The 21008-nt window shown below is 33.4% G+C and overlaps 1 protein-coding gene across 2 annotated transcripts; it reads left to right on the forward strand.

Annotated features, from left to right (window-relative positions):
* Positions 1-5968: 5968 nt before the first annotated feature.
* On the forward strand, positions 5969-17124 carry LOC134728281 (fructose-bisphosphate aldolase-like). Of its 2 annotated transcripts, none has more exons than XM_063592828.1 (8): positions 5969-6082; positions 12251-12369; positions 12795-13061; positions 13812-13972; positions 14351-14434; positions 14785-14959; positions 15234-15433; positions 16158-17124. In XM_063592828.1, the coding sequence occupies exons 2-8, from the start codon at positions 12258-12260 to the stop codon at positions 16248-16250; spliced, it is 1092 nt and encodes a 363-aa protein (XP_063448898.1). In that variant the 5' UTR covers positions 5969-6082; positions 12251-12257; the 3' UTR covers positions 16251-17124. The 2 variants fall into 2 exon arrangements, with proteins under 2 accessions (XP_063448898.1, XP_063448899.1); XM_063592829.1 differs by lacking the exon at positions 5969-6082 and adding an exon at positions 6273-6394.
* The last annotated feature ends 3884 nt before the right edge of the window (positions 17125-21008 follow it).

Genomic DNA, 21008 nt, shown 5'->3' on the forward strand with positions numbered 1-21008 from the left:
AATCAACAACAAAATGACAACCACTTATTTACAGACTCCTGACTTTAAATAGTAATGTAACATCACAACATTAAACAGACTCTAAAAATCAGTGAAAGTGGAAGATAGGAACATATAACTACACTAATCATAGATACTAGGATTAAAATTGTGTACGCCATACGAACTTTTCGTCTATAAATTAATCAAAAACTTTGAAAGACCAATTGAAGAACAAAGTCGAAAAGCATATTGTTTGTTTTTTGTCGATTGAATCATGATTGTGCATGTTGTGTGCATGTTGTTGTGTAAATAAGGGCACCTGTGGTCCTGTGTCCTGTCGGTGTTTGTATTTTGGCGTTTTAAAAGCTCGTGTACTGTCTATTACGGCTTTGATCGTTGGATATAATATTTGTTAATACTCTAAGGCTGGTAAACATGGGATATCAATAGGTTGGGTTGTATTTGGACTTGCTTTCAGTGCTAGCTGTGTCAGTGATCTTGGATCAGAATTTTGTGGGTTTTGTTTCTGTGTTCTGCAGTTTTTTGTTGTGATTGGTGTTAATCTCAAGATCGATGTCCAACTGATATCTACTCTGAGGATTTTTAATAATGTTGTGCAGTTATACCACTGTCATCAATTCAATTGCATAAGCCTCTAGCAAAGTGATTGTCGTTGGTACCTGTCTTCCATATTTGGTTATATCATATACCAGGTCACATTCTCTCTTTTGAATATTTTTGAGTTTAGTCATGCATGGAACTTTTAAAGCTTCCTTATGTTTTGCTTGTCATTCAAGTTCATACGATTACCTATTGTTGAAACCGTCATCTTCCTTTAATTGCTGGTGTACAGTTCTTTAATCTACAATGCTACCATGATATGTCCATACCTGAATGTACAGGCTATCTCGATGACTGTCTTTCGTGGAATCAACAAACAAACAAAGTTTGTACTGTGATTAGTACTAGATTAGGTTTACTAAATCGATTGAAGCATTATATTCCACAAAAAGGTTTATGTTTATTTTATAATGAATATGTGCTTCCTCTTTTTGATTATTGCTGTACAATATGGTCTGAAACATGTAATCTTGATATAGAAAAAAATGTTAAAATTACAAAAAGGGCAGCCAGAATCATTCTTAACAAAGCATATGACACACCGTCAACAACCGTATTTAAACAATTACACTGAATTAGGATGGTTAACTTTTCAAACAAGAGTCACATATCGCAAAGGAGTATTAATGTATAAGTGTGTAAATAGTCGTGCACCTGATTATCTTTGTCAATTATATATTTAACCAAAATGTTGAAGCTGATCTTGATGCAGTTGAAAAAATTGGAAGAGGACTAGCTGATGGCATTCCATTCAGACAAGTGTTATGTTATCTCTGTCACAACTAAACGTCAACCTTTACAACATTTAATTACTATTATCTTACCTGCTATGCATTTCTAGGAATATGATTGGTTAAAAGCGACCTCGTGGAGATCGTGTGTATTCAATATTAGGTTCGTAGGGAGGCGGGGCTTATTTCAATACACGGTTAGTAGTGGATTTGAGACTTAGGCACTGTTTCATTATTTAAAAGTATTGAAAGTTCTGTTTAATATTGTTATATCAAGGTTATTGATTATAGATATTTATCGTTTACATTAGTTTTTCAGTGCAGACCAATTGAAAAGGGTTCTTAAAATTAAACACTTGAACACTTTAATAAAGAAATAAGAAGATGAGTTATGATAGCAAATAAGACAACTTGAGTCTAAATTCAACAAATAAAGATAGTCAGTAAGATAAATTCGTTACATAGTGTGCTATAGTGACCTAATATGATATATACAGGGTAAGTAAATTCCATATGGGGTTCGAGCTTCGCTCTAATAATTACTAGTACACTCTTCACAATCATATTTTAGAAACGGTTACATCTGGTAAGTACTTAGGTATCACATTACAATCAATCCTTAAATGGGACAAACATATAGATGACAATATCTCGAAAGCCAACATAACACTCGGTTTCCTTCGAAGAAATCGGAAAACATCAAATCAGAACATGAAGAACCGGGCATACCAAGCACTTGTCAGTCCCAAACTCGAGTACTCTTGCTCGGTTTGGGATCACCACACTTCAGAATCTATCTCGAAGATAGAGATGGTCCAAATGCTCGGTATGCCTGCAACAGGTATCAGAACACTAGCAGTGTATCACACATGTTGAACACTCTCAACAGGACTCATATAACATAACGCAGATTGTGTGCACGCCTGGTTATGATGTACAAGATCACACATCATCTTGTTGCTATACCATCTAGCACACTGAATTCTCATTCCATCAGACTCAAGAACCAGAAAACATCATGCTCACACCTTCAGACACATATATACATCCAAAGATTTAATGCTCTTCAACTTTGTATTTATTTGGCATTTTATTTTGTTTTATATGAGCGTCACTGATGAGTCTTATGTAGTCGAAACGCGTGTCTGGCGTATACATTTATAATCCTGGTAATTTTGATAACTATTTACACCACTGGGTCGATGCCACTGCTGGTGGACGTATCGTCCCCGGGTATCACCAGCCCAGTAGTCAGCACTTCGGTGTTGAAATGAATATCAATTATATGGTCATTTTTTTGGGGATACGATTGTTTTCAAGCAATCTATAAACTTATACCGGTGGCTCAGAGCATTGCCCTCACGTCAATCGTTTTATTCTAAACATTAAGGAACATCTCAAATGCTTATTATTGTCTTGCTTTAAAAGATAAAAACAAACAAAGGGATTGAACTTAAACAAGTTTCCTATAATGTTCTTTTCATAATTTTCATGTTTGATAATTCCCTTGACTTATATGCGTGTTTTTAACAACACGGAAAATCAGAATTATTCAGCATTTATATTTAGTGTTTTTATAATTTTAGAAACACGTCAGAGGGAATTCCCATTTTTTATAAAATGCGAGCGTTCTCTGAATTCCAATAAATCTCAGTATTTCTGTCATATAAAAACCGTGAAACGGAGTTTTTCTAACATGTTAACGTTATGAAACTGATATTTGAGATTGTTCTTCCATAAAGAAATAGAGAACCATCTAGGTCGTTTAATAATCATTTATTAACACGTTCTTGCTTCAGGGTTTGTTTTTGGAATTATGCGCATGTGTGTAGTTTCTTGACTTCAAGGGGTTTTAGATTGTATGGTTGCTCTGGATTCCCCACTCAATTAACTGATTTATAACTCATGGGATCTTTAATCTATATGTCTGCTATTGAGGTTATTGTTGTTGCACAACTTTTTGGGAATTTTGGGTCCTCAATGCTCTTCAACTTTGTATTCATTTTGCTTTTTATTTATTTTTTAAATTCAGCGTCACTGATGAGCGTTATGTAGACGAAACGCGCGTCTGGCGTATAAAATTATAATCTTGGTACTTTTGATCACTATCTATATAATCACTACATCTGTTCTCTGCACCGTTTTGTGTAAATAAAATATTAATTAGTTTTAAATTAATAGTCCACGTATGCACCAGTTATCTATCATCTTTATTCAGATTGGAACACATAAAGAAGAAGATAACCAATTTTGGCAAACTGAACATTTTCATTTCACAGACACTGAGACATGAATCAAGACAGATCTAAACTGGATAAAATAAAAGTTTTACTCTTGAAAACTATCGTATAAGTTGGCTACATTTTTTTTTTTATTTTTTTTTTATCTCAACCTCCAGTCTGAGAAATACGTTGATTTTGAATATGGTAAGACCTGGGAGAGACAAAATATCGTTAGTTTCGATTGTAGTTTAAATTCAAGTAGAACTAGTGAACTTTAAATCAATTTTGCAATCTCAATACTCCGTGAATTTTCGACATTTTTTTCTTTTTTCTTCTTCCTTGCTTAGGACTGGATTCTTTAAAAGAATGTTATAAGTCCACTAGACGGAGAATGAGACAGCAATTCTCCAATAACTATTTACAAATAAAACGTTCCGAATATATACAGTTTAAAACTATGTACACTTGGCTGCTGTCTATGGTGTTGGCTTCTTGGGTTCACTATTCTTGGCTAGTGCACTCTGGAACCCCTCAATTGTTGGAGCTTCTGTTGTAGCTGTTGGAAGGTGGTTCCACTCTTGTATAGTCCGTGGAAAGTATGAGTACTTATATACTCTCTGGTGAATCCGGGTCCGTTCGCCCTGATTCACGTTCGCCATACTACGTGTTCGCCCTGATACCTGTTCGCCCAGGGTCCATTCGCCCATATTTTATTTTTTTTCTGTTTGTTGTCCAGTCGCATAATTTTAAGTATTTGAACAAAATATGTTAAAGTTTGTTAACAAATTGACAGAATATTTATATTGCCGCAATCATTTTATCATTTTCTCTTTGATTTACAGAGTAGAATTGGTATACAATGTATTTCTCTTTATTGATATTTGTTAACAAAATGATTGTATTCAGCTGTCAATCATGTGTGTATGCAGTATAACTGAGACTAGCACTGTCTCCGAGTATAATAATGAACTTGTAAATCCGTTTCATGATTTACAGTTCGTACATCATTGTGTTTATCAATTTCAAGCTGAATATTTTATCAAAACAAAACGTTTAATTTTTATTAATAATCCATCAAAAGACAAGTATCACAATAATCAGTGATCCGAATTATTTTGTCATTGAACAGTTAACGATCCTCAAGAAGCCATAAACTTTTAAATATTTCCCTGTTTCGATAAATTTCAAGAATATATACCATAGAAATATCTGAATAAATGATTTGCTGGTGGTTGATATAGGCGTTGTTTGCCTCTAGTGCGCCGATCGTTTGGACGTAAGATGGAACCGGCATCAATGTCCACTAGCTCATGCTGGATCTTGTAAAGCATGACGAGTCGGTGGTTACTTCGTCTGTTAGCTAGTGGTTCCCATCCTAATGTCTTGATCATAGTTGTCACACATCCAGGTGTTTTATCATAGTAGTGCACTTGCTCTAAACGGTCTGTCCTCAGTGGTGTGAGGGTCCCATGCCGCACTAGCATATTCTAGAGTTGGTCTGACCAGAGATATGTAGGCTGCATTTCGTACATTCTTGCTGCATTCTCGAAGGTTACGCCTTAGGAATCCGATGGATTTAATTGGATGCTTTCTTTAGATTGATGCTTTCTTGGCAGTAACGTCAACATGATGTTTCCATTGTAGGTCTTCACTGAAATTTACTCCTAGATATTTGCTGGTTGGTACAGTTTCGAGAGTGTGGCCGTGTTAGTTATAGTATGTCTCTTTTTTGGATTTACTGTTGGTGCTAATGCGGATGACAGTGCATTTTTCTGGATGGAATTTCATCTGCCATTTGGTTTCCCAGTCTTCTAGTGCTGATAGGTCCTGTTGTAGTTTGGCTTCATCTTGGGAATTCTTGATATGGTGGAATAGGAGGCAGTCGTCAGCGAATAGTTTGACAGTTGAATGTTGAACTGTTTCTGGTAAAACTAGGAAGAGTAAGGGTCCTAACACAGTCCCTTGTGGGACCCCTGAAACGGTACTTCTCCCAGTGTTGACTTACAGCCCTCGACTACCACTTGTTGTTTCCTGTTTTCTAAGAAAGCTTGTATCCATTTCAGGTTTTCGTCTCTAATGCCATAGTGTTTCCGTTTGTTAAGTAATCTGCAGTGTGGGACTTTGTCAAAAGCCTTGGCAAAGTCGAGTACGTAAGATTGCATCCACTTGATCTTTCCCTGATTTAAGTTGTTTGGCAATTCCTTCTATTGTTGAAACTTCAAGCATGAGATAGAAGTAAGGGAAACTGGTCGATTATTTGCTGCTATATGTTTTTCTCCTTTTTTGAATAATGGGACTATTGTTGCTTCTTTCCAGTCATTTGGTTTTTCACCATGTTCACCGTACTATATTTCTGAGCTAAACAGACGTTCGCGTTTTCACTTAGTTTTAGTCGTGTGATACGGGTGCTCCGTTTCCGGAGGAGATTACTAGGAAAAGAAGACGTCATAATCAAAATACGGAAGTTGCGTATTTTTTGTTGCCGACAGGAACAAGGTTGCTGCATCACAAGCTCGCCAAATTAAGGTAAGTTGCAGACAGTTATGCGATACATATATGTTAATGGAGTTCCTAAATTATCAACTGTAAATGATCAAACATTTTGAAAATATTTTTGACTGCACATGTCAAGGTTTTAAACGATATATTTTTATGGTATACTGCCAACCCCACGTACAGAACAGCTGAAGCCGTGAAGGTGAATTTATACGACCTTGTCCTCTCTCTGCGCCTGCCTCCTATACTGAGTGTGACCTTCTCTATTGATATATTGTAATTTGTAAGGACATTTATTGCCAAGATATATATATTCAGACAGAGAAGCACCCATTAATAAGGGTAAGTAAGGAAATATTCTGTGGTATTTCGTCGCCAGAGAGACTGATAATTTTATCAGTAAGTTAAGTCATGTACTAAATGTGTAAATATATTTTAATATTCTACCTTCCTATTGGATATAAAGAACTAAATGGTGGCCCCGTTGCCGGCAATGCTATTTTTAGAAATTATCTCCTAATAAGGCGTTTTCATTAAACTAATTATGGAAAATCTGTTGTTGTCTAATTGAAGCTCTATATCTATTTGTGATTTTACCGCACTCAAATATATATGGTCCCATGGCTTTTCTTGGTGAATTTGGGGTTTTTTCACGATACCTGACGATTTCGCAGAAAATTTTCCCTAATTTTGAGCAACATAAAAAAAATATTTTCGGCATTTCATACTATACATTTTAGGACAAATTTGTGCTTGCATGAAACTTCATTCATAATGCTTTCCAGGAGAAAAAATTATAAAAGATATAACAACCAATCACAGAGAGCCATCTATTTTTATCTCTATGTCATGTTCCCTTCATAAAATGGCTGCGCCCATGTAATTTTATTTGGTACATTGTAACCTATACGGTAATAAACAATTTTTGAAATTTGATTTTTTTTGCCGCATTAGTTACTTGAACATGGCTTGACTTCATTCTACTATGCAAAATATTTCATTGTTAACTGTATAATACACAGGAATTAATTTCTGGAGCCTACCCCTGTTTAAAAATTGGTAAGAAATTACACTGATTTTTATAGACATTACGGTACTGTTTGTTGCAGGTGTAATATTTTGCCTCTTTGTTAGTATTGCCTTTTCGAAGTAATCATGTGCTTCTGATATTGATCAACAGAAAATCTAATTTGAGTGACACTGTACTGAAAAACAAATAAAAAATTCGGACCAGTTCAATATGAAATAAATTCACTATTTTGAAACGGACTATAGCTTTATAAATCGGATACATGTGCACATTTTAGCTTCTTTTCGTAAAAAACATCTTCTGGTGGTCTATATTAGCTATACAAGTAGTATGGTAAATGTTTTGAATGATGCGAAATCGTTAAGCGTATGCAAATACCCTTGGAGCCGTTTTTACCAAAAAAGGGGGAGGGTTAAATCCGAAGATTTCTGTGTCATGTGATGTGACAAGATCAAACAAGTATCGCCAAAAGTTAGGCCTATGTATGGCTATCAAGCTTGTAAGACAAATTTTGGATAAAAACAGAAAAGACACACCAAGGCGATGAAATCCTGTACCTACCCGTATTTTGAAAGCAAATAAGAAACAGACTATAGCATGAAAACGGAATTATTCACACAAATCACAACACTAGTAAAGCGTTTTTGATGTCTAAATATTTCTGTAAATACAATTTTTGACATATTTTGAGACCATTATAGGATATAAAGAACTAAATGGTGGCCCCGTTGCCGGCAATGCTATTTTTAGAAATTATCTCCTAATAAGGCGTTTTCATTAAACTAATTATGGAAAATCTGTTGTTGTCTAATTGAAGCTCTATATCTATTTGTGATTTTACCGCACTCAAATATATATGGTCCCATGGCTTTTCTTGGTGAATTTGGGGTTTTTTCACGATACCTGACGATTTCGCAGAAAATTTTCCCTAATTTTGAGCAACATAAAAAAAATATTTTCGGCATTTCATATTATACATTTTAGGACAAATTTGTGCTTGCATGAAACTTCATTCATAATGCTTTCCAGGAGAAAAAATTATAAAAGATATAACAACCAATCACAGAGAGCCATCTATTTTTGGAAAGTTTGCTATAGCTTGCTATTGCCTACTTTCCATAGCCATCGGCCTCAAACTTATGGTGACAGATTATCGCCATTTATTCTGATCCGAGATAATTAAGTACTAGTACTAGTGTTAGAATTCTGATTCTTGGAAGGTTCTTTTAAAATTTTGAGTAACAACCGTCATTTGACTGAAAAGATTACAGCTTAAATAAAAAAGAATTGAACGTTCACCGACGATTCAGATGAATTTAACTTCATTTTGAAAATGAGTATCTCAAACACTACTTTGCGGATCTGCCATACGCTGAAGAGAAAATCACAAGAAATCTACGCCAGATTGCGTCAGTTTCATTCATGAAATTTCATGAATGAACATTTTCCGCTCTACTTTTACCTGTTTACTATGTACATGTACGTACGTAAACGTGGTAAAAGCCCGAGAGTATCGAAAAAATCGGGAATGACTGATTAAAATGCGAGAACAAGTTGACATTTTGACCAAGCCGTCGGATAATGATAATGGTTTTTTTTTTATAACAAAACACAGGTGATAGAATATAAAATACTCGATAATTATATGTCTAATGTCTCAGTAATGGACGAGTACAGGTAAATACGGTACCGGCTTTCATAAAAAAAAATATTTTAAAATGCATTGTTTTTGTTTAAACATCGATTGAAAGGTTTTGATGCCAAAAATCATTTGAAAACTTTTAGTTCCGTTATTTAAATACATTCCAATATGGATATAAGGGCCTTCACTTGTTCAGCAGGCTCAAGTGAATCAAACTGACAGCAGAAAAACATTGACCCAACGTCAATTCTTCTTTATTCTTCTTCCAATAATTTACATCATACCACCTCTGGTGTATTATCGCAAATACGTATCATATAGCATCCATAGTAAAAGCAACCGAGTCAGCATCTACTTCTTAGAATAACATAGCTCAGGGTATGAAGACAAGTGCTGTAGAAATGATTAAGGTTCATGAAATTATGATGATGTGTACCCTTTGGTTTAAATGGCTACATTTCACCTCAAAATTTATATAGATTACAGACAAACATGTGCATATCATGCCCTATTTAAATAGAAATTCAATTGCTTTGTCATCCAAACATAGAGGCAATGATTATCATGATATATCAAACGAATGGCTTACAACAAAAATTCTATGAATACAGCGTATATAAACTTTTTATTCCTGTGGTCATACAATTCAACCAAAAAAACTTACCGGTACGTGTTAATTTACTAAAAACAAATATGAAGGACCTAAACCAATAGAAAAATACTAATTCACAGGCTCTTGAAGTTGACATGGCATAGGTACTTAAAGAAATTAACAGAGCTGTCTGCATGTATATTTCATTATTTTAGATCTACAGTTTAAGGTTGCAATCATGAGAAAATATCAAAACTTTTTATGATAAACATAAAAAAGTGATTTTTGATAATTACTGACGAGACTATGGTTTAGTTTAAAACATCAAAGCTGTGATGAAATACATATTTGAAATAATACACATCTATAACCTTTTTTGGAATAATACACAGCTACAGTTGCAAACTTTCCAGAGGTGCTATCCAGCACTTTGATTATCTCTATGTCATGTTCCCTTCATAAAATGGCTGCGCCCATGTAATTTTATTTGGTACATTGTAACCTATTCAGGCTATTGTCATGATTGTGGATATGTGTTTTGAAATAAGTTGACATTCATGGGTGACATAACGTGACGGTACCCAAATTGCACCTATTTTGACAGTTTTTTCAACTACGTTTTTTATGATCAAGACAAACATTTCCATGTTGTGTTTATTTTGTAGCCGTATCCTTCTTTATTATATAGGTACACCAATTAGATTTTCAAATGCATATGGAATCATAGAAAAATTGGTCTGAACTAACCTCCAAACCATCAATGAATCTGTAATGAGCAGTACCCAAATTGCATCCATGCCTAAATTTGCATTTGAATAACAGAGCTTTTGTTTATTATTTTTTCAAATATTTTGAACAATTGGATATTTATCCATGCTTACTCTTCTTTTTTTTAAGAAATGAATACTTGAAACATGTTGTATTTGGTAATTTTAAAAAGATGACGTTTTGATGACGTCGCATGGCGATGTTTCAGTACATTTTGCTTTTTCAGTAAACACTTCATCTGTTGATAAATACTGTAAATGTTTTGTGTATATCTAAATATATTTACCTATGTTGAAAGAGGTGCATACTATCAGATCATACAAATACAACATGTTTAGTCTCTAGGAAATCTTGTAAGATTTCCACAACTATTTTTGCTAAATAGGTGCAATTTGGGTACCGTTACGTTAGGCAGTTGAGTTTTTATTGGAAATATAGCATAGTTTTCATTTAAATGAATTCCATTTTTGCTACATAAATGTTAGTTTTTTATATATTTTATTTCCAACACAATTTAATATTTTTATTAATAAACTATGACACCCAATAGAGAAATTAACTTGCCAGTGCTGTTTGCACCTTTAGCAGCAAACTACTTGACTAGTACATGTATATATATTGATTGGCATTATTAGTGAACATTTTTAACATCTTATACTGTATCGTCATTTATACATGTAGGGACAATCTGGACTAGTAGGTGAAAAGTTTTTGGCGCATACTGTAGTAATACATGTATATAACTACAGTACTTACTTTTTGGTAAATCTTTTTTGAGGATAAGGTCCTACTCAATGCTAGGCAGTTATCATTCAGCATGTCAGTGTTCATTTGTTTTGGGATCTGTTTGTGTGTGCCTAAGGAATACATGGAATACAAAATATGATTTATCATTCATTTTGTATATAGTTGCTTTTTTTGCATGTTTCTTAAGTTTCTATAACTGTTAAACCTCAACTAAGCACTGACATATATATTTAAGGAAGCATTTGTTTAGATGAATAGTTTTTGAACTTTTAAATGCAACTTGAATACCTTGCATATTCCCTGTTTTTTTAACCTATATATTGATGCTATTAAAGTGTTTCTTCTAAACTACAAGATTAAATTACAGTGTCTAAGTCTTGACTTCGAAGTCAAACCACATAGATGCAGGTGAACATTATATATAAGGAAGGCATACAATTTAAGTAAGAGCACACATACATGTATTTTATCTTTTCACTAATTCTATTTACGTTGTACAAATTAGTTAAATATACTTTATTATTTAAATGTAAATGCACTTACATTAATAAGTTTTACCCTTGTTAATCTGTACATCCGTCAATTGGTACATTGTATGTCCCAAAATTGGTTTCCGATCTCTAACTTTAGTTTGCCTCAACAGAATGTTAAATGATACTTATATACATAACCCTTAATATTACAATTTAACACAGATCATGTTTGAATTTTGGTGGCACCACTGTTACTACTCTCATGACTCTTGAGTGATCCCATTTACAAATCAGAAATTGCTGAGTTTCTGCTTTCTATGTTTAGTTTGCCTTAACTATTTATGTTATGAAATTTTACACTATGCTTAATAATACATGTACATGTACAATGCTCAGATATTGTTTGAATTTTGGTGGCGTCACATTTACTGTTATACAGTTACTTGTATGCCCTTAAAAAAATGGAAAAATTGCTTGATTTTTTTGTTTCCATTCACTTACTTTAGTTTGCCTCTACCAAATGTTATGATACTTATACACAATGGTCAGATCAAGTACACTTTTTGTGTAACATTGCTTTTCCCATTATACCTTTATAATGTTTTATGCAGTGGGTGTCTTGTGTGTCCTTTAGAAACATTCTCCATTTTAAGGCACTTATATTTTTTTTCAGTTTTCATGCAAGGATTTAACAATGTTCAAAACCTGTATTGCATACTGTATGCATCTGTTATTTGCTTTGAAAATGATTGCTTTCTAAATTCATTTGTGTGCAACATGTAAAACACTGCAGTTTGTGATTTCAGCTTTACATGTAGGTAACTCTTCATTCTATAATTATCGTGTAAATATATGTATTGGCTGTTGCTTTTCTGAATTAATTTCTTGTAAACAAACCTTGACACATACAATGTATCAGTTTTAAAAAATTAATTTGATTTTTCAGTTCAACCATGCCAGTTTTCCCACAAAACCTTTCTCCTGAACAGGAAGATGAGCTTCGAAAGATTGCCAATGCCATTGTTGCCCCTGGTAAAGGAATTTTAGCTGCTGATGAATCTACAGGTACACATTATAATTAATGGAAATACAGTCAAATATGTATGTTAAGGACACCCTTCGTGAGAAAACTGACCTTACAAGCATGACAAGACAGGTGACATTTAAAATTAGGTTTAAAAAGTATAAGTATCACTTTTCTACATGTATGTTGGCAAGATCAAGACAAAATTTTAGCACCTTCACCTTGACAAGACGGCTATTAAACAGCTTAAACTAGGTTACCTATAAAGCAGGTGCAACTTTACTCATAAAAAGCTTCATTAATACCGACATGAAAAACTCTGTTTCCTATGTTGGTTCAGTTTAGCTTGTTTTGGACTGATTAATGCATAAACCATGTCAGAAAAGATACATGAATCAGAAAAAAATACATGATAGTGAAACTTTTAAGTTGAACATTGATTTCATCAGTTTTGATTGTATTTTAGGTTCTATTGGTAAGAGATTTGCACCAATAAATGTTGAGAACACTGAGGAGAACAGAAGACGTTACAGAGAACTCCTGTTCACATGTGACAAATCATTGGCACAAAACATCAGTGGTGTCATCATGTTCCACGAAACATTCTACCAGAAAAACAAAGCTGGTGTGCCATTCCCCAAACTTCTCCAGGATCAGGGTATAATTCCAGGCATCAAAGTAGACAAGGGAGTTGTGCCATTGGCTGGAACAGATAATGAATGTACTACACAGGGTAGGTATACATTTCAAATAGAGAAGGGATACAAAGGAAAATTTAAAAAGTTCTTATGTCCAGATGAATTGACAACACTATTACTGGCAAAAAAAAATAAAAATATAAAAGATAAACAAGTTCATGAGACACTTTTTTGATGACTCAAAGACATTAGACAGAGAAACACAATCTTATAAAAAAACTGGGGTGATCACAGAAGCTGTGGTAGAGTAAGCAGAACCTGCTCCACTGGTGGTTCTCTTGTGTTTGGTTGAAAACAAATGTTGCTGATGTAACTGAAAGGAAACATACATTTCAAATTTTTTGGTTATATTGAAGATATTAAACATTGATGGCTGATTTCAAGAAATTTTAATATGTTTTGCAAAAGACTGATACAAGTATAACTGTTATTTTTTTTTATCTGTATTAGACGTTTGATAATGAAAATAGTGCATAAAAAAGTTCTAAAATATACTTATTCACAAACAACGGTGTAAGTAGACTAGTTATTTGTACTTCACTTAAGGAATGACTGTAATATTTCTCTGTCTATGAGTATGAAGAAATAATATAAAAAATTTGGTGCACACTGAATAACGTGCGTAGCAGATTATTTACAGTGTGCACCAAATTTTTTATGTTATTTTGAATAGACAAAAAAAATATTACAGTCATTTCTTATAATTTAATTCTAAATTCCATTTTAAACTGTAGAAAAACGTTATAAATTATAGCATTATAATTACTTTTCCTTGTAAATTATAGGTCTTGATGGTCTCTCAGAGAGATGTGCACAGTACAAGAAAGACGGTGCTCAGTTTGCTAAATGGCGATGCGTTCTAAAAATCCAACAATATACTCCCTCATATCAAGCCATGTTAGAAAATGCCAATGTTTTGGCTAGATATGCCAGCATTTGTCAACAGGTAAGCAGTAAATGAATTTGTAAAAGGTCTTCATATCTTCTTATTTTAAATCACAATCGAGACTATTAAAAAATATAATACATAGATAGATGTACACAAATTAGAAACTCCTGTCTTAATAGTATTTTGAACGATGTCTAAGATGTCAATATTAAATATATTGTGATGGTTGCTTTTTATCTAGGAGTATAAATTGTTGTATCTACATGTATTATTCAAGTTTGCTAACAATAAAACACCATAATGCATTAGAGTTACTTCCCCTTGACTCCATACCAATTTGGGTTTTTTTACTGTCCAGTAGCTTATTGAATAAAGTTTTAAATTCATACTTATAGTAATTACTGTTGAAGAAATGTTTGGATGGTCTTTTTTCAGAATGGACTTGTTCCCATTGTAGAACCAGAAGTATTACCAGATGGAGAACATGATCTAGCAACAGCACAAAAAGTCACAGAACAGGTATTAAAACAGTCTTCATGTTTCATCACTTTAAAGTCAACCATGTTTCTTCAGATTTTCATGTAGGAAAGAAAGATTATATATTTTGTAAATATGGGTAGATGAGAAAATTTAAGTGGGTATTGCATTTCATGTTTTTTTTTTATTTTGGCTTAAGATTACCAAGTTTTTATGGTTTTCAATAAACATATAAAGGAAATTGGTTTTCCTAGTGTTTAGGGAAAGGGGTCCAGGGCCAATGCAATTGGGGACAAAACTTTGTGACATTTTGGATTCAAGATATTTATATTAGTTCATTTATACAGATGGCACACAGCAACCTGAAACAACACTTGTTTATTCTATTTTAGGTGTTAGCATTTACATACAAAGCTTTAGCAGATCATCATGTTTTCCTGGAAGGAACTTTACTCAAACCTAACATGGTTACTGCTGGAATGAGCTGTTCTAAGAGAAACTCTGCTGATGAAAATGCCAGAGCCACCGTATTGGCTCTAAGTAGGACTGTCCCACCAGCAGTTCCAGGTATGTATATATGTCCTTAAAGAAACTCAACTTGGGGACATGCCAGACGCATAAGTAATGAGTGAAAACAAGATGTTCATTTTAAAAATAAAAACGAAAAGGAAAGCTTAACAAGAAATAAATTTGTTACCATTACGTTATTTGTACTGTACAGAAATTTACACCAGTGTTGAAAATGCAGACACCCCTCAGCTGCCCCTGAGTGCATACATTTTCTTTGATTATACCAAGGCAAGTTTTAGTATTTTAAGAATTTTATATATATATTTTTCAGGTGTAACCTTTTTATCTGGAGGTCAGTCTGAAGATGATGCCTCAGTTAATTTGAATGCCATCAATACCTGTGAAGGAAAGAAACCATGGTCTCTTACATTCTCTTTTGGAAGAGCTCTACAAGCTTCTGTACTGAAAGCCTGGCAAGGAAAGGAGGAAAATATAAAAACTGCACAGACAGAACTCATGAACAGAGCTAAGGTAATTAGAAGACTTTATTGTGGCCTGGTTCAAAACAAAATAATCTTCATGATAAATGGAAGACCTCTTATTGAAGCATAACACTTCTTTATGTTCAATTTTCTAGATTTTGATCACTACATTTGAGAGAGAGAAATTACTGCCATTGAGCCTTTTAGCATTGTTTATATCCTATAACATTCTCATTAATTAAAAATTCATAATTGGGCATGATGCATAAACCTAGTACAGATCTATTCTTCAAATATCATTATTTTATTGTGAAAGTAATATTAAAAATTGGAGTTATCTTTCTTTTTCTTAAATTTTTGCTTAAACTACTTCCGATACTGAAATCAGTGCAATGTTTAATTTTATGCTCCTACTGCAAAATACATGCTTTCTTTACTGTACATTGCTTACAAGCACTTTGAATAATAATGCACAGAAACATGCAAAGTTCATCCTCCTTTAAAATTGGGAACACTGTGTCTAAGTGCACTTGACGCCAATCTTAATTGACTAGGATTGTAACTTTCCTACCAAAGGTTGGTAGTTTGCTCAAGGATCACCAGCTTCCTTCACTAATAAAAACTGATAGCCAAGAGATAGCAAAGTAGTGTTGAAAGTGGCTTTAAACATCAATCAATTAATCAATCCTTTTAATGTATATTTTATTAATTTCAGGTTTATATAGGCTGTAGCTCTATTGATTTTAATGAATTTATTTCAATGTATATTTCAGGCAAATGGTTTGGCAGCTTTAGGACAATTTAAGGGTGACATCAAGAGTTCTGCAGCCGATCAATCATTGTTTGTTGCCCAACATGCCTACTAAATTTAGATCAACCAGCAAAGTCGTCAGATTTAGCATAATACTTGGCTTTGATATTTTACTGCTTTTTTACCAAAGAACAACATTTTGATAAAGAACTTGATTGGTTATAACAAAACTGGTTTCCTTACATCACTACCTGATTTGATATAGAAAAACTGTTTCCTTCACATCAATGTTGTTATCATAGAATCTCAGTTACATGAGCATTTACCTTAGCTTTTCTTTATATAGATATTTATTGTACAGTTTTTACATTGTAAGTTTTAACTCTTTATTGATGATTATTTATCATTGAGATTGTACATGTAATCCTCTTTAAATTATATACTTATCAATGTTCTGTAATGTAAAAGTACATGTTGAAAAAACTATGTTGTAAGAATGGAGTATAAATCGTTTGTTAGTGAGACATTTTTGATATTTTGATTTATTGTTTTGATTTGAAAGCAAAAGAGAACTAAAGGCATTATTCCAAATGTGTGATTGTGTTAAAGTTTTTGTTCTTCACAACCAGAATGATTTGATTTTGTTGTTATTTTTACTTTAAAGAAGATTTCAGAACCAATTATCTCTGCTGATACATTTGAACTATTCTGGTGAACAAAGCTGTTTTTTTCGCCTTTCAGATTCTTTTTTTGGCTAGAGATTATTTTATTACAACATGGTTTATTTTTATTTCATATTTTTTGGTGCATACAGCTTTTTATTGTTAGAAGTGCTTACTTATTTATTTTTTCTGTGATATAATTTAACCATTTATTTCATCCCTCAATTGATGTATGTAATATTTTTGGTTATGTTGACAACTTTATATTGATGGAAAGTTATGAAATCTTTAGATGCAGATAAAATGAAATAAAATTAAGCATCCTTATGTCTTTATTTTTATTAATGCACAATGTTTGGTTTTGATTTGGTGCCCCAAATGATAAATTGGTTATTGATTTGGGGATGTACGACAGGCTAGCAACTGCCAAAATCTTTTCAAGATATATGTTGTCTTCTATGACTTAATGAAAATCAAGGTCAGTTTTGCGTTGTAACTTTACAGGAGCAAATTATTTTTTTTTTGTTATATGCATTTGAGTTGTTTCCCTTTTTATGTCATTTATTTTGAGTTATTTTATATACATGTATGTATTTCACCAAAAAGTGAATTCTTGGGGTACTTTGATATGCTGATTCTAACAATGCATTTTTGATATTGGATAAGATTAGGTAAATGTCAAAATTCAAATTTTTCAGTTCGTTGACCACATATTTTCATGGTGTAGACCTATGATGTGCCAACTATTCAATCACAATCCAAATTCACAGCTGTTTAAATCTTGTGTCCTTGCATCCTCAACTGTTCAGGGTTCAACCTCTACTGGAAAATCCAGGTTGATGTCACTCTAACAAACTCTTGTTTTGTCTTATTATTTTAATTTATATTTAGGATCAATTGTCATTCACATTTTATTTCACATCTTTTAAAAAGGCCAGTGTTTGTAATTGACATCAATTTTGTTCATCATCAGCGTTCTTTATCTTGCATAAACAGAGCAAAGATTCCAAGTAAAATGAACACTATCAAATGCTTACCTTCACATATCAAAACCATTTCTAATTATCAGGTTCTCTTCATTTTACTGGGATTTCCTCACAATACATGTATATACTAAAAAAATCATGATCTTCTGAACAACACACATTTGAAAGTCTCAATATCCTGATTATGTGGTTTCAGAGGAGCAGAGATGCAAACTACTGTTAAGTATATTATGGCAAACATTTCAAAGTGAAGGGCCATTACTCCTATATAAAACAAGAGTGCACACGCTGAAATGTCTCGCCTATTTTACTAATCATAGAATGATATGTTGATTGTCCTAAAATAGCTTTATTACAACTGTCACAAAAACTTAACATTAACCAAGAAAATGAAACATTGACCAATAAACCATGAAAAGGAGCACACGTCAGATGAACCATGCCAGGCAGACATGCACAGCTAACAATTTTCCATACAACAAATACAGTTGACCCATTGCTAATAGTTTAAGAAAAACAGACCAAAACACAAAAAATTAACACTGAGCAATGAACTGTGAAAATGAGATCAAGGTTTTATAAAACCTGTGTGACTGACACTTCCTATATCTATCTACAGAGATCATAAAATATTTCCATACAGCAAATATAGTTAACCTTTTGCATTTAGTATTAGAAAAATCTTAACTTTGACCACTGAACCATGAAAATGAGGTCAAGGTCAGACGACACTTGCCAGCTAGACGTACAACTTACAATCATCCCATATACCAAATAGTAGACATATTGAAAACAGACCAAAACACAAAAACTAAATTATAACCACTGAACTGACAAGAGTGCACTAACTGAAATGTCTCGCCTTCTGTACTAATCCTTGATACTATCTTGATAGACCTAAATATAAAGCTTTATAACAACTGTCACATAAACTCAACATTAACCAAGAAAATGAAACATTGATCAATGAACCATGAAAATGAGGTCAAGGTCAGATGAACCATGCCAGGCAGACATGTACAGCTAACAATTCTTCAATACAACAAATATAGTTGACTTATTGCTTATAAATAAAGAAAAACAGACCAAAACACAAACACTTAAAACTTAGCAATGGACAGTGAAAACAAGGTCAAGGTCAAATAAAACCTGTGTAACCGACATATAGATAATAAAATATTTCCATACACCAAATATAGTTGACCTAACATTTAAAGTATTCGAAAAATAAACCAAAACTAAAAAACTTAACTTTGACCTCTGAACCATGAAAATAAGGTCAAGGTCAGATGACACCCATCAGCTAGACATGTACACCTTACAATCATTCCATACACCAATTATAGTAGACTAATTGCATATAGTATCTGAGATATGGACTTGACCACGAAAACTTAACTTTGTTTGCTGATCCATGAAATGAGGTCAAGGTCAAGTGAAAACTGTCTGACAGGCATGAGGACCTTGCAAGGTACGCACATACCAAATATAGTTATCCAATTACTTATAATAAGAGAGAATTTAACGTTACAAAAAATCTTAACTTTTTTTAATTTGTCACTGAACCATGAAAATGAGGTCAAGGACATTGGACATGTGACTGACGGAAAGTTCTTAACATGAAGCATCTATATACAAAGTTTGAAGCATCCTGGTCTTCTACCTTCTAAAATATAAAGCTTTTAAGAAGTGAGCTAACACCGCCGCCGCCGCCGGATCACTATCCCTATGTCGAGCTTTCTGAAACAAAAGTTGCAGGCTCGACAAAAATGAAGTCACGGTCAGATGACACCTACCAGTTTGATATGTACACCTTACAGGTTTCATACACAAAATATACTAGACCTTCTGCTTATAGTATCTGAGACATAGAGTTGACCACCAAAACCTAACCTTGTTCATTAATTCGTGAAATGAGGTCAGGGTCAAGTGAAAACTATGACGGGCATGAGGACCTTGAAAGGTACGCACATAACAAATATAGTTATCTTATTACTTATAATAAGAGAATTTAACATTACAAAAGATATTCACTTTTTTTTCAAGTAGTCACTGAACCATGAAAATTAGGTCAAGGACATTTGATTGGACATGTGACTGTCGGAAACTTCCTAACATGAGGCATCCATAAACAAAGAATGAAGCACCCAGGTCTTCCACCTTCTAAAATATAAAGCTTTTAAGAAGTTAGCTAACACCGGATCACTATCCCTATGTTTTTTTCTCTATATACCTTTATGTTATATAAAGGTATATAGGGGGGGGGGGGGAATTATGAGACGAGTGTCTGTGGCCTTATATACCCAAACTATATTTAACACAATGTCGTCATTGTGCATGTTGGTGGTTTGTAAAGACCGTGTATAAGGGTGTATGTTTGACTTCGATAAGTACCCGTAAAGTATTTTGAGAGAAGGGATATGACACGACAACTTAAACATCTCATGAAATAATAGTTACTTTACAAAAGGAAGCATGCATGTTATGATTTTATAAATATTTTAGGCATAAATACACGCTTAGACCACTTTGTACTTTTCACCCGGCAATGGTTCCGATATAAGACATCATTAAAGGTGCTGGAAGAGAGACAAGCATGTTTAATATCATTTTCAACAAGATTCATTTTGTTATATTAAAGACATAAGTTAACTTATCAAAGATATAGGAGAAACAATATATTTTACAATCAGTGGCGGATCCCGAAAACATGAGAGGGGGCCACTGACTGCCCAGAGGCGGATTTATGGGGGCAGGGGGCCCGGGGCCTCCTTTTTGGGAAAACAATTGTTGCTAATATAGGAAATTTCTGAAGCGTGACTGGAGCAGGCCCCCTCTTAGGCACTACATCCGCCTCTTGCAATTGCATTGCAGTATCTTCGTAAAGCCTTATAAGTGTACTAAAAAGGATAAAACGTAATGTATCTGTCGTCATTTCCTCGATAAAACGTAATGTATCTGTCGTCATTTCCTCGTTGAAATGATCTTGGAATACTAATTTGAGATTGTCATTACCACTGATACATTATACGATTCCTGATATTTAATAAATGTTGTCTTATGACACAGAACAAACACAAAGTCAAAGAAATATATACAAACGTTTAAATTTCAAATTGAAATTTAACAAACTGGAAAACGTTTGAATATATTTTCTCTGCTGAGTACAGTTGAATACGAATTTCATTAGCAAAAAACGTTTATACCAAATAAATTATCAATATT

This window comes from Mytilus trossulus, chromosome 8 (assembly GCF_036588685.1).
Source record: "Mytilus trossulus isolate FHL-02 chromosome 8, PNRI_Mtr1.1.1.hap1, whole genome shotgun sequence".
NCBI classification, from domain to species: Eukaryota; Metazoa; Mollusca; class Bivalvia; order Mytilida; family Mytilidae; genus Mytilus; species Mytilus trossulus.